Here is a 12,254-nt window from a genome sequence, read left to right on the forward strand (position 1 = left end):
AAAATGCAGAAATAGGCTAGGAAATGGAGTTTTAAATGGACATGAAAATGCTCATTTCATAAGGAATTGTGTTTTTGGTAAGTACATAGACTTCTCGAAGAAGACCACTGGAGAAAAACATTTCACGGCCATTTTTACACTACATAACCCATTTCCGCACTTCACCATCGCTCATTGCATTCGGGACATGACCTTCAGTCATTTGGCGATGAATGTCAGAATCCCATACGTTTTTTGTACTGTGATAAAAAAACTTATCACTGACCTTACTTCAGACCATTATACCATTATATTTCCACACGGATTTGTATTTTGTACACAAATAAATTATTGTATAAATCTTGGCACTGCCCTCCCCATCTTCCTACCATTTTACTCTGCCTATGGTTTCATTACCATCTTTCAAAGTGCTAAAACACATAATGTAAACCATTTATTGGTAAATAATTATTTCCAATGTTCTATGATTTATCTCAATTTTTACAACTAGATATTTAGAATGTGATGAATTTATTTGAAAAAAAGTTGAGTTAAGAGCGAGCGGGCCAAACTCTAGTCTATTATCAATTTATCTATCATTTTATCTATTATCGCATGCACTGTGGATGCGATACACCCCAGTGTGGATTAACGTCCACACGGGTGAGTACTACGACTATCCGCAGTACTATCCTGATAATTAGACCAATTCGTAATTACCAAGGCAAAAATGTGGTTCGGATTCCAATATAAACTGTAGGTCCCTAAGTTGCCATTAGCTGTATGGGCTATAAATTAACAGCTGTGTCTAAGGAATGTCGGCCTTAGTCACTAACAAGACTACAAGATCGCGCCACTTATCCTACACTCATCTCCATTCATACTTGGCTTAAAATACCTACTTTGTATGGTCGCCATTTCATAGAACAGTATTAACAGTATTAATTTTATTTCACATGCTATAAGGGCTGTCCAGCTGGTAGTGTGATAACTAGGTCCGTACAAGGTCAAATAACAGCTCAGAATATTTTTGTGATTTTAAATCTAGAAAAGATTAAGTGGCAGCAGGTGTGGGTGTTTCAAATGATGGTCCAGTGATAACGATTATCTATATATATAAAATCCAATGTACGTATGTTTGTTTGTTTGTCCTTTATGGACTCCGAAACCGCTCGACAGATTGTAATGAAACTTTCAGGCATTATTAAGCATTATTCAAGGATGGTTTGTGTGAAGTTTGGTGCAGATCTGTCAAAAGGGCTCTGCCCCAGTGGCTCTGGAGATTCCCATGTTAACCTTATAAGTACTCCAACAGCTGGATCAACTAAACAATTTGATTCTTTGATGTTCAATAGCATTAAAAAGTTAATAGGGTGCAGCACTATTATTTTTTTATTTTTTTAACAGCTAATTTGAAACCAAAAGGTGAGTGAGCGTAGCGAATGAACATCAACCTGGAGGCGAGTTAGCGTAGCAAACGAACTTCAACCAGGACGTGATTGAGCCATGCGAACGAGCTCATCTTGAAAATGAATGAGCATTTTATTTTAAATGCTCGTTCATTTTAAAGATGAGCTCGTTCGCATGTCACAATCACGTCCTGGTTGAAGTTTGTTCGCTATGCTCACTCACCTTTACGTTGGAGCTCGTTCACTGTGCTCACTTGCCTTCAGGTTAGCTCGTTCGCTACGCTAACTCGCCTCCAGGTTGGAGTTCACGCTCACTCACCTTTTGGTTGCAAATTAGCTGTTGTCATAAATTTAAAAAAAATAATAGTGCTGCACCCTGTTGGTAAACCGATTAACCTTTAAATCCTATTGAACATCACAGAATCAAATTGTTTAGTTGAACCAGCTGTTAAGATTCTATAATTCCATTTAAATATGAGTTTTCATAAGGTTAACATGGGAAACTCCAGAGCCACTGGGGCGGGGTCCTTTTGACGGATCTGCACCAAACTTCACACAAACCATCCTTGAATAATGCTTAATAATGCCTAAATGTTTCATTACAATCTGTCGAGCGGTTTCGGAGTCCATAAAGGACAAACAAACAAACAAACATACATTGGATTATATATATATATATACAGGGTGAATAAAAAGTCAAGACCCCCCCTTCTAATATTTTTCCAAGTAAATATACAGAGATATCCTTTTGGTGGTCGAGCAAACTTAGCAGGAAGTTTCATTTTGTCATTTTGAAATTTTTGATTGTCCCCCCAAAAGGGGGGATTTGGGGGGCAACACAAATATTTTAAATGTAAACCCCCTTCAAGTGACACCTCATTTTGAAGTGTTTACAAAAACTTAAAGAATGGTAAAAACTAGAGGTCGCTATCTCTTCTCTATCCAAAATGGTAGCCCGTCAAATGTTGTGGAAAATCAACGGTAAAATTGTTAATATTGGCTATCATTTTGGATAGAGAAGAGTTAGCGAGCTCTGGTTTTCACCATTCTTTAAGTTTGTTTAAACACTTCAAAATGAGGTGTCACTTGATAGGGGTTTCTATTGAAACATTTTTAGTTGTCCCCCAAATCCCCCCTTTTGGGGGACACTCAAAAATTTTAAATGTAAACCCCCTTCAAGTGACACCTCATTTTGAAGTGTTTACAAAAACTTAAAGAATGGTGAAAACCAGAGCTCGCTATCTCTTCTCTGTCCAAAATGACAGCCAATATTAACAATTTTACCGTTGATTTTCCACAACATTTGACGGGCTACCATTTTGGATAGAGAAAAGATATCGACCTCTAGTTTTCGCCATTCTTTAAGTTTTTGTAAACACTTCAAAATGAGGTGTCACTTGAAGGGGGTTTACATTTAAAATATTTGAGTTGCCCCCCAAATCCCCCCTTTTGGGGGGACACTCAAAAATTTCAAAATGATAAAATGAAACTTCCTGCTAAGATTGCTCGACCACCAAAAGGATATCTCTGTATATTTACTTGGAAAAATATTAGAGGGGGGGGTCTTGACTTTTTATTCACCCTGTATATAGATAACTATGATAAATATCTATATAATTTTATTCAATATTCAACTTATGAAAACTAGTGAGATAGGCCCCTGGCCAAGCCACTCCGCTGTACCGTAACTATCTTTTGCTGTTTGGGAAATTTCTCCCCATATGCTTGTGTAAAGAAAGACACATAAAATAAATTGGTAACTAAATTAACTTGAAGCTACGGATAGAATAAATTTAAATTAATTACTTCATAAACTGTTCAAACTTACTATTGTTTTTATGCTATACAATCCTTAAAACACCATGCTACAAATTACTGGGTATTTCCCTTACTAGATATTGCTACTTTTGTAGGACTAAAAATTATGGTGATTAGGGTTCTTTGGCCAGCACCATTATTTTATTATTGCAAACTCACTGGTCAAGAACAGTTGGTTACACTTTTCATATGACGAGATACAATTTACATGGTTTTTGATTGAAGAACATCGAATCATTTAGTATTCAATTTCATTTTTAGTGCAATTTCATATTTATACCTTGGAAAACATCTTGGCCTTCTCTTGACTGTGGTTTGAAATGGCTCTCAGATTGTGGTTGATCTTCCCAGACAAAAACTGTGCGTAGTTCAACAACACCTGTGGATCAGCTGTATCAGGCCTGACAAGCGTCTCATCAGCATCTGGCTGCAACAATCACTAGATTTAGGCTATAGAGAAAGATACAACTAACATTACTATAAACATTGTTAAGGTATTTTACCCGAGTGCAAATTGTGAATTTTCATAGAGTCCAAACCTTATTTTGAGGCAAAACAAATAATACCCTTTTACCTTTTAAGGATAATGTTTAATTATGACAGTTATTAGTATGAATAAAGCTACTAATGTACAACAAATGAAATTTGTAGTTGATCCGTACCATAAAGATTGGCCTACATTCAGGGCCGCCCCGAGGGCGGGAAGGTAAAAAATTTAACAACGGCAAACCGCAAACGAATATTTTATGCAGGGACGTAACTATGCTATTCAGCACCCGGGGCAAACACCCATTTTGGCGCCCCCTCTCAATTAGACTAAAACTAATTCCTTACAAATCTTCTTAAAAAAATGTGTGGTGTGTCCATCGCACAATACATTAATACTATTTAGATCTAATAACCTCGAGTTCAAAGTACTAAGGCCTAGATATATGTGGTAAATAATTGAACACAGTACATATTTTCAAAGACAAATAGTTTATTTGAAAACGAAATCATTCAGGTTTACAAAAACACTTAAGGTAGTAAATTATGTACAAGTGGGTCAAGTATTAGATAAAATTAGTGCACCTGTTGCTCGAATTCGGGCAATTCCAAAGTATTCCAGGCGTTATTTCAAAACGAATAACAGTCATAATTTCTAATTACTTAAAAGAGTCAACTCAAAAATAATGTAATCAATCACTCCACTACAGCTATCAAAACTGAAAACGAACTCACTCTGAAAACGGACGCTTTTGTGTGTATCTTATGTGTTTACTATTCACAGCTGTAATTAATTAATACAAATTATTCGTCTGTTAAATAGACAAAATATTTTCTTCATAAGAAATACATTGGGATTTTGATGGCCTGTGGGGCAAAGCCCGAGAACTTTTATTACAGAAATTGGTGAAAGGGAGCGTCTACACGAAAAATACTTAATTTTGACACATCGTTTGAAAAAATCCGTTTATTATTAACGGAGGAGTAGTGTTTCGTAGAAATCGCCTTAATGTACAGGGTGGGGCAATGAAAGCGCCCCAATTTATAAACAGTACAAACTCAATAATATTCACCCTATAGATATAAATAGCACACCAAAACACAGCTTATCTTTTGCCATTTTAACTTAACAAAGTCATTTTTGCATTTCTTGAGAACAAAATCCTACAAGTGACTTCATTGTCCTACTTGACATTCCTTTTTAGCCGCTTGAAACTCCATCAAATACTCCTTCAGCACTTCTTCAGGAATCACTTTAGTTTTTGGACTATCCTTAGCTTCGGTTCAAGCAAATCTGTGGGGTGACTTTGAAAAACCTAGAACGTCAAATAGCTTATTAGAACAACCCCCCCCTCCCCAAAAAAAATAGCCAACGTAAAGCTTTCAACAACAAAAGCTTCCTGGCAAATCTCTTCGGAATTTGAGTTACTTGGACTCATATTCTTTTAACATTTGCTGGTGTACAAAGAGTTTTGCGGCACCCACCGATTATTTTTTTTGTTTAAGCGATTATCCTAAATAATTTTACCCAGTTCAACATTGTTTTCCAATCTGGAACAGCGCCATGTTGACCAAGGATGGAATACGGTCCAAACAATCTCTGGGTTTTTACACAAGAACCACTATTTTATAAATAGGTTTCCACATCAAAATCTCAGTGTTAATAGCCTCAGGCATAATATTTACTAAAATGGCATAGTTTAATTGATGTTTTAAGCACAGCTGATCATTCATTGTTGCAACAATTAACATGTGACAGGTAAAACAAATTGTAGCGTTCTCATTGCCTCACCCTGTATTATATATAAGGATTATAAAAAATGTAACTGAAATACTTATTTTAAACATTTAATTGTTCTTAGAGTTTCACTTTTCGGGCTTTTCTTGCAGCAAATGTATTGACAATCTCGCTGAAGGATAGTTTTGCGGCTACCTGGTGCTGAATGGAAATAATCGCTAGGTTTGTCAGCCTCTCTCTGTTGCCCTGTCAAATTCCGTAAATAATTTTTTATTATTTTAAGTTTGCTAAAACTTCTTTCATTCGAAGCCACTGAAACCGGAATTGTCAGGAATATTCGTAAGGCAGTCATTATGTTTGGATATACATCCTCCATTTTGTTCACACACAAACATCTCATGTGTCGATGTGTTAGTGTTGTGTGTTTGTGGTATGTGTTTGTGGTATGTGTGTGTGTGTGGTGACTGGTGTGAGGGATGGGGAGCTGAGGGGTAGGTGGATTCCGGGAGGGGGGGTGGAAGTGTTCTGACACCGCGCCGGTGCCGTCCTAGTGACTCATCGACGACAGACAGACAACGCAGTATGCTCATCCTCATACTCGCTCCGTACAAGTTCATACGTACCGTTAACATGATTCGTAAACAGTATAATAACAGTCAGATAGCATTCATCTTTTCACTTTGTACTTTCTTAGACTTGTATAAATAAAAAATATAATGATTTTCTTTTGTAATACAAGACGGATTAAAAATATTTTCAACAATTTTTGTTGGAAAAAATCTGTGCCCATGTTGGCGCCCCCAACAACTGGCGCCCGGGGCTCATGCCCCGCGTGCCCCCCCCTAGTTACGTCCCGGATTTTACGGGAAACTTGTAAACATATAATCGATGACAATGACAATTGAAAAAAAGACAATCTATAGCTTTCATTTCATTCATAAATTAAATACCGTCATTTAATATACAGCTCGTACTATTATTACTACTTTTACGTCTGGCATGTGACTTGTTGGCAATAATTCGAGTCCAAGACAAACACACTGCGTATTCGCCCCACCTACACTTGCTTGTTTCTAACCTCAAAGCTTAAACTCTGTTTCAAACCACATATAACAGGTTACAACTTACTTTGAACAGAAATGATGGAATTTCATCTGCTAAAGGTGTTGCTAAAATTGTTTTATCAATATTACTTTCAATGGTTCGTTCTGAAAGTAAGAATGCTAAACAGAGCAGTAATTGGCGAGGAGTGGCTGCTGGAGATATGAAGTAAGCAGCCCCCCTGTCTTGCCTGCACAATAAACTTTCAATACATTTGAGAGGATCACCTTCACCTAAAACAAAAACTTCATCATAAAGACTCACTCTGATTCCATGTTCAGAACTTTTAAGGTTGTCATTTGTTTAGTGAAGCTTACTTATTAAATAAGTTTCTTTGAGTTATGTTTATCAAAATAGCTAGTCATGTTTTAGAAGGAAACATTAATTTACTAAGTAATGGAAACTACCAATAAGAACTTTTAACAAAGAACTACCAACAAATAAATTTTTATTATAAAAAGGAGGAAAAATACCTTATTGTAAAACTATTTTCAGATGGTAAATATGTTTCTTCATTAGCTATCCCACTGACATAGTAGTAAATGGGTATGAGATTTGACGGGACTAATTGTTTTAAGATTTGTTGAATAAAGTATCCTTAATGCACTTTTTGTAAAAAAATAATCAATTACAAAATACTGTATTCTTAACTTCCCCTTCCAACTGATATAAAATTTACACTACAGTATTGACAATGGTGGTAGAGGAGACTATTTAATTGTCCTGTATAAAATAAATTGTTTTTCTGGGCATTTAGGTGTAACAACTAGAGCGAAACGGCATTATTAATTTGAATTTTGTATTGTAATAATAAGCATACATGGCTGAAGAGTATTTTTGTTTGCAAACAAACCACTTTAATAATGAAAAAGACTAGGCAGTATGACAAACTAGATTTTCCCCTAAACCAAGGACATATTTAAATATTTGCAATTTTAGAAATCAAATATATTCGGTATAAACATACAGGTATAATTTTTTTGTAAATGTCAGTTTTTTTAACGTAAAACATTGCCAAAAATTGTTGAGATTAATAGAAGATGAACATAATTATAATTAATGGTTTATACACAGACCAGTCATATTATAAAAGAAGTGAACTCGGACAAAATGGTCTGTGTTTTTGTGGTTGGCGTTTATGTACATCTGTTCACTTTGTTAAGGCTATTCCACTGTTTGTTAACCAGTTGAAGACGACTCGTTTTGTTCAACTTCAGAGGAACCCACAGAGAACAGCCAAACAAGCAATCTGTTCCTTCTTAGCTGCTAAAGTGCCAAGGTTTAAAGGCTCTTTCTAGGAACAAAAATAGGAGATTTATGGATGTATGCAATCCTTGTCTGCTCTAGGGTGTTGGCAGTACTTACATGAAATGATTCAAGGTGTTTCTCCTTACTTATTTCATTGACTATTGGATCAAGCTTATTTGCATTAGGCTAAACTATAAATCATTAACAATTTATCCTAAGGCATTTGATTTAATATTTTTTTCAAAATAATAGTATGAAACAACTAAGCTTATATATTAATCCCTACAGATCACTTACAACTGTAGTAGAAGTTATCTTTTTCATGGGAGCAACTAAGCTTGTGACAAATATCCAACAGTTGATGTGTCTGAAAAAAATGAATGATAATCAAAGGCAAAGGATTGGGGGACAAAGTGGATACTAAATAACAATAAGGTTCAATAACCTAATTAATTAATCTAATTAAAGTCTATAGTATAGTGTCATAATCTTGTTATATTACTCAATTCTAAATAGTAAGCTATTAGCATCGAGTATTAGGTACCTAGTAAACATAAAATAAGTTATAGTTAACACTTCTTATTGATTCTTTCAGGGCCGATTTACCGAATAGGCACGGTAGGCACGCGCCTAGGGCGCGAGGCAATTGGATTTTTTGGGGTGCGCCAAAAATTGGAAGATAAAAAAATTATTTGATTATTGTATTTAGGCCTACATGCGATTGCGGCAAATTCTTAATATTTCCCACGGTCGTATTGACATAATTATTGTCTTCCATGATCGCGGCAATATATGAACTTATCCCACGGTCGTGAGTAGATTATCGTCGTCTACCGCGAATGAGGCAAAATTCTGATCTTTTCTCTCGGGCGTGTAGGCATTATCATTTTCTTGCGCGATCGCGATAAAATTCTGATAATCCCTCACGGCCGATATCATTATTGTATCTCCTTCGGTAATGTAGAGATCATAATCGTCTCCTCCGGTCGTGAAGACATCGTAATTGCCTCCCGCAATTGCGGCAAAGTGTTGATCATATCCCACAGTCGTGTGAAGATCATCATCGTCTTTTGCGGTCGTGGCAAAATTCTGACTGTTTCCTGCAGTAGTCTAGAAATTATCATCGTCTTCCGCTGTCATTAAAGGTCACTGTTTTCATGCGCGATCACGGTAAATTGACAATTCCAGGTAGAAATACAACATTCACACATAATTCCCGGTTCAAAATAATCATCGCAACATCAAACTGAAGAACTAGAACGACAGAGGCAAAGAGAGGAGAGGGAAATGGAACGACAGAGCCAAAGAGAGGAGAGGGAAATGGAACGACAACGTCAAGCTGAAGCAAGAGAATTAGAACGACAGAAGCGTCTGCTGAGAGTAAGGACCGAACTTGAGTCTGCTTCGGTCTTGGGAAGTAGGCCTAGTCAGTCCGCCTCAGTTTTGGGCAGTCGTCATTTGGAATTGGAAGATAATGAAGACCCCGACAAGGTAAGCTTCAATATTGCTACTGTTGAGGAGGACTCTAATGTCAAAGTCAATAGGTGGCTGAATGAGGAACCGTCAGTTCCTTTGACATCGTCAGCCATCGTGTCCACGGCTATTGATAAACTAGCAGACTCCTTTTCAAAAGCTATCAATTTATCTAACCCCAACCAACCTGTCTCTTGCCGACAGCGTCTTCCATCCTTCAGCGGGAAACCAGACGAATGGCCCATGTTCTATTCCTGTTACAATAAGACTAAACACCTTTTTAATGACGATGAAAACCTTGACAGAATAAGAAATTGTCTGGAGGGAGATGCCTTTAAAATGGTAAAACCTCTATTTATATCAGGTAAAAATTTGAGTACAGTAATGAAAACTTTACAAATGCGTTTTGGACGTCCAGAGTTTAGGAGTCGAGTCAATGTTGAAGAAGGCGCGCATGCTTCAACCAGTCAAGGAGGATGACGCTGTCAGCCTTATTGAGTTTTCAACAACTCTTTTAAACCTGACCTCTACCGCAGAGTCGTTGGATTTGGAAATGTACTTAATAAATCCTCTCTTGTTGAATGAACTTTTAAGTAAGCTTGAATCTCACAATGTGATTTATCAACTATCGTGTAAACATTGTCCAAAAGATTACATTGGCCAGACTTCAAACTCTTTAAGAGTTCGAATGACAGGCCATCGTTTTGATGTGGTACATGAAGACAAAAGAAAACCAATCTATAATCATGCCGCTCACCACAACCAAAATTTTGAAGGCTGCTATACCCTTAAAGCCCTTCACAAAGTAAACCCACATCAAAACTCTAAATGCAACCAACTGGTTTTAAGAAATTCTGAATTGGCTCACCAGTTGGTACTGAAAACAAAGTTCCCCTCTGGTTTAAATTTAAGATAGTAAAAAAGTGATTCAACTCAGCTGAATTTTAATTTTCTTTTAGGCTGATTTTATTATTTTCTTTGATCTGTACTCAATCATATGTTCTCAAAATTCAACTATTTGTAAACAGTTCATATTTATTTGTTTTGTTCATCTTTACATTTTTCATTCTCTTTGCTTGAAAACGTTTGTATTAAACAAAAATTTGCAATGTTTCATGTTTCATTCATCATAAACTCTATCAAGATCTCCTTAAGAACATAGGCCTAAAAGTAAGGCATTTTCATCAAGAAATATATATGTGTCCATCCGCACGATAACTTGAGTAATTTTTGTCCGATTTTGATAAAATTTGGTTTGAAGGTGTAAGGCGGGATAAACTTGAATGAGTTCGCGAACCAGCATGATCGGACTATGGGAACGGGGGTTTATGGGGGATTTTATGGGGTAAAAATAGGTTTTTCCCATTTTTGACCCTAAAAACACTAAATTTCACAATTTCTTTCCAAACCATTTTGTAGAGCTTAAAAACAAATAATTTAGTATATTGAAGCGTTATTATGCGCCTAATTGTTACGGATAAAATTCAAAAAAATTGTAATTTTAAAATTCCCATGTTATTCTTATGGAGAATACTTATAATTTTTTTGTCATTTGTTTAGTGAAGCTTACTTTATTAAATAAGTTTCTTTGAGTTATGTTTATTAAAATAGCTAGTCAAGGATTTCTATAATTTTAAGAAACAAATTTGTGCTCTTTCGTTGATTAAAGTGAGATTTTTTTGTCATTTCCTTTTAAATTTTTACTTTACTGTACTTTATTTTCTCTTGTATAAGAATACTATTTTACCCATTAAATACATTAATTTTAATCATTCTGACCATTTCATATTATTTTTACACCTAAATGATTTTCTAACTATTTCAAAGTACCACGGAAAAATCTCATTTGCACGCTTATTTTTTGTCACATGCTATTGAAAGGGGGAATTTGTGCCCCTCCTATGCTGTAGTATGTAACTTACTGTTAATGTTTTCTCAACTGAGTTCACATTTACCCCAAAATTGTAGGCGATTGTGAATGCCGTCCGGGCAATTGTGAATGCTGAATAACTCCTCGACTAAAAAGGGGATGAAATCGGCTTATATGAAATATTAAGCCCAAAACATGTATAATGCTAAAACACTGATCACATTTTTTAAATTGCTTACAATTTTCTTATAAATTGCATATCTCTGAAAAATTTGTCATTGGCGTTCACAATTACCCACGTTGACCCTAGGCTATGTGTGACCATTAGCGTGGTAGCTTGAGCAAAAATGATATCCAATTTTGATGAAATTTGGTACAAACATGTAAACTTACATCTACCAATTCAAACGTGTTTATGAAGCAGCATGATCGCACTATGGGAACGGTGGTAGTGAAAATAATGTAGGCTGTATTTGGATTCAAGAGGTAAAAAACTATAAAGTAATAGGCCTAAGGCCTATAACAAAATTTAAAATTCGTTTGGAGACACCTAACTTATACGAATAAATACCCAATATTCAATTGAAGATATAGGCTAGTTAGGAATTTTAAAGTTTAGTTTCATGCATAATGTCTAATAACTTATGACTTACCTGTTCAGGGGCTAACTTGTTTAACTTTAGAAGTCTGAAGTACTCAGGTGTAATTGATGTACCTAAAAGACGGTTTAAAAGTTTGCACAAGTTTGTTATTGAACTGACTAGTTCACTCATCATTTAGGTTATAGGCCCTAACCTAAAATTTGTAAAATATCTGCAAAAAAAACTTTTAAAACCAATATACCAGTTCATTACCTGTTACATAGTTGTTGTAACTTGTCCTCAAAATGAAAAATTACCAGTGTTTAATACAAATGAATAAAAAAGAATTTGAATCAGATCAAAATTAATGTTGAATTTAGACTATGGCGGTACAAACCATTGCACAAATGCACAAACTACAAAAAAAAAAAAAAACAGAAGTGGAGTCAAGTGGACGACGGACGCCGGAGCCGGAGTGGACTGGACTGGACGACGGACGTTGTTGGATGGTCAAGGCGTCAAGTTCGAGTCCGAGTCATGTCAGTCACTCA

At 35.8% G+C, this 12,254-nt stretch overlaps 1 protein-coding gene across 1 annotated transcript in view; it reads right to left on the bottom strand.

Moving 5' to 3' along the window:
- Nucleotides 1-12,088, bottom strand: part of LOC128985859 (tubulin epsilon and delta complex protein 1-like) — a 30,036-nt gene extending 17,948 nt beyond the window's left edge. The window contains exons 1-4 of the mRNA XM_054405808.1: nt 11,776-12,088; nt 8,077-8,146; nt 6,559-6,764; nt 3,487-3,633 (exon numbers count right to left, since the gene is read on the bottom strand). Coding sequence (XP_054261783.1) covers nt 3,487-3,633; nt 6,559-6,764; nt 8,077-8,146; nt 11,776-11,898 — 546 coding nt within the window. The 5' untranslated portion in view covers nt 11,899-12,088. The remainder of the gene's footprint in view (nt 1-3,486; nt 3,634-6,558; nt 6,765-8,076; nt 8,147-11,775) is intronic.
- Between the last annotated feature and the right edge of the window lie 166 nt (nt 12,089-12,254).

Source organism: Macrosteles quadrilineatus, unplaced genomic scaffold (genome assembly GCF_028750875.1).
Source record: "Macrosteles quadrilineatus isolate MER2022 unplaced genomic scaffold, UCM_ALF_1.0 Scaffold_1__1_contigs__length_201487025, whole genome shotgun sequence".
In the NCBI taxonomy this organism is placed as follows: Eukaryota; Metazoa; Arthropoda; class Insecta; order Hemiptera; family Cicadellidae; genus Macrosteles; species Macrosteles quadrilineatus.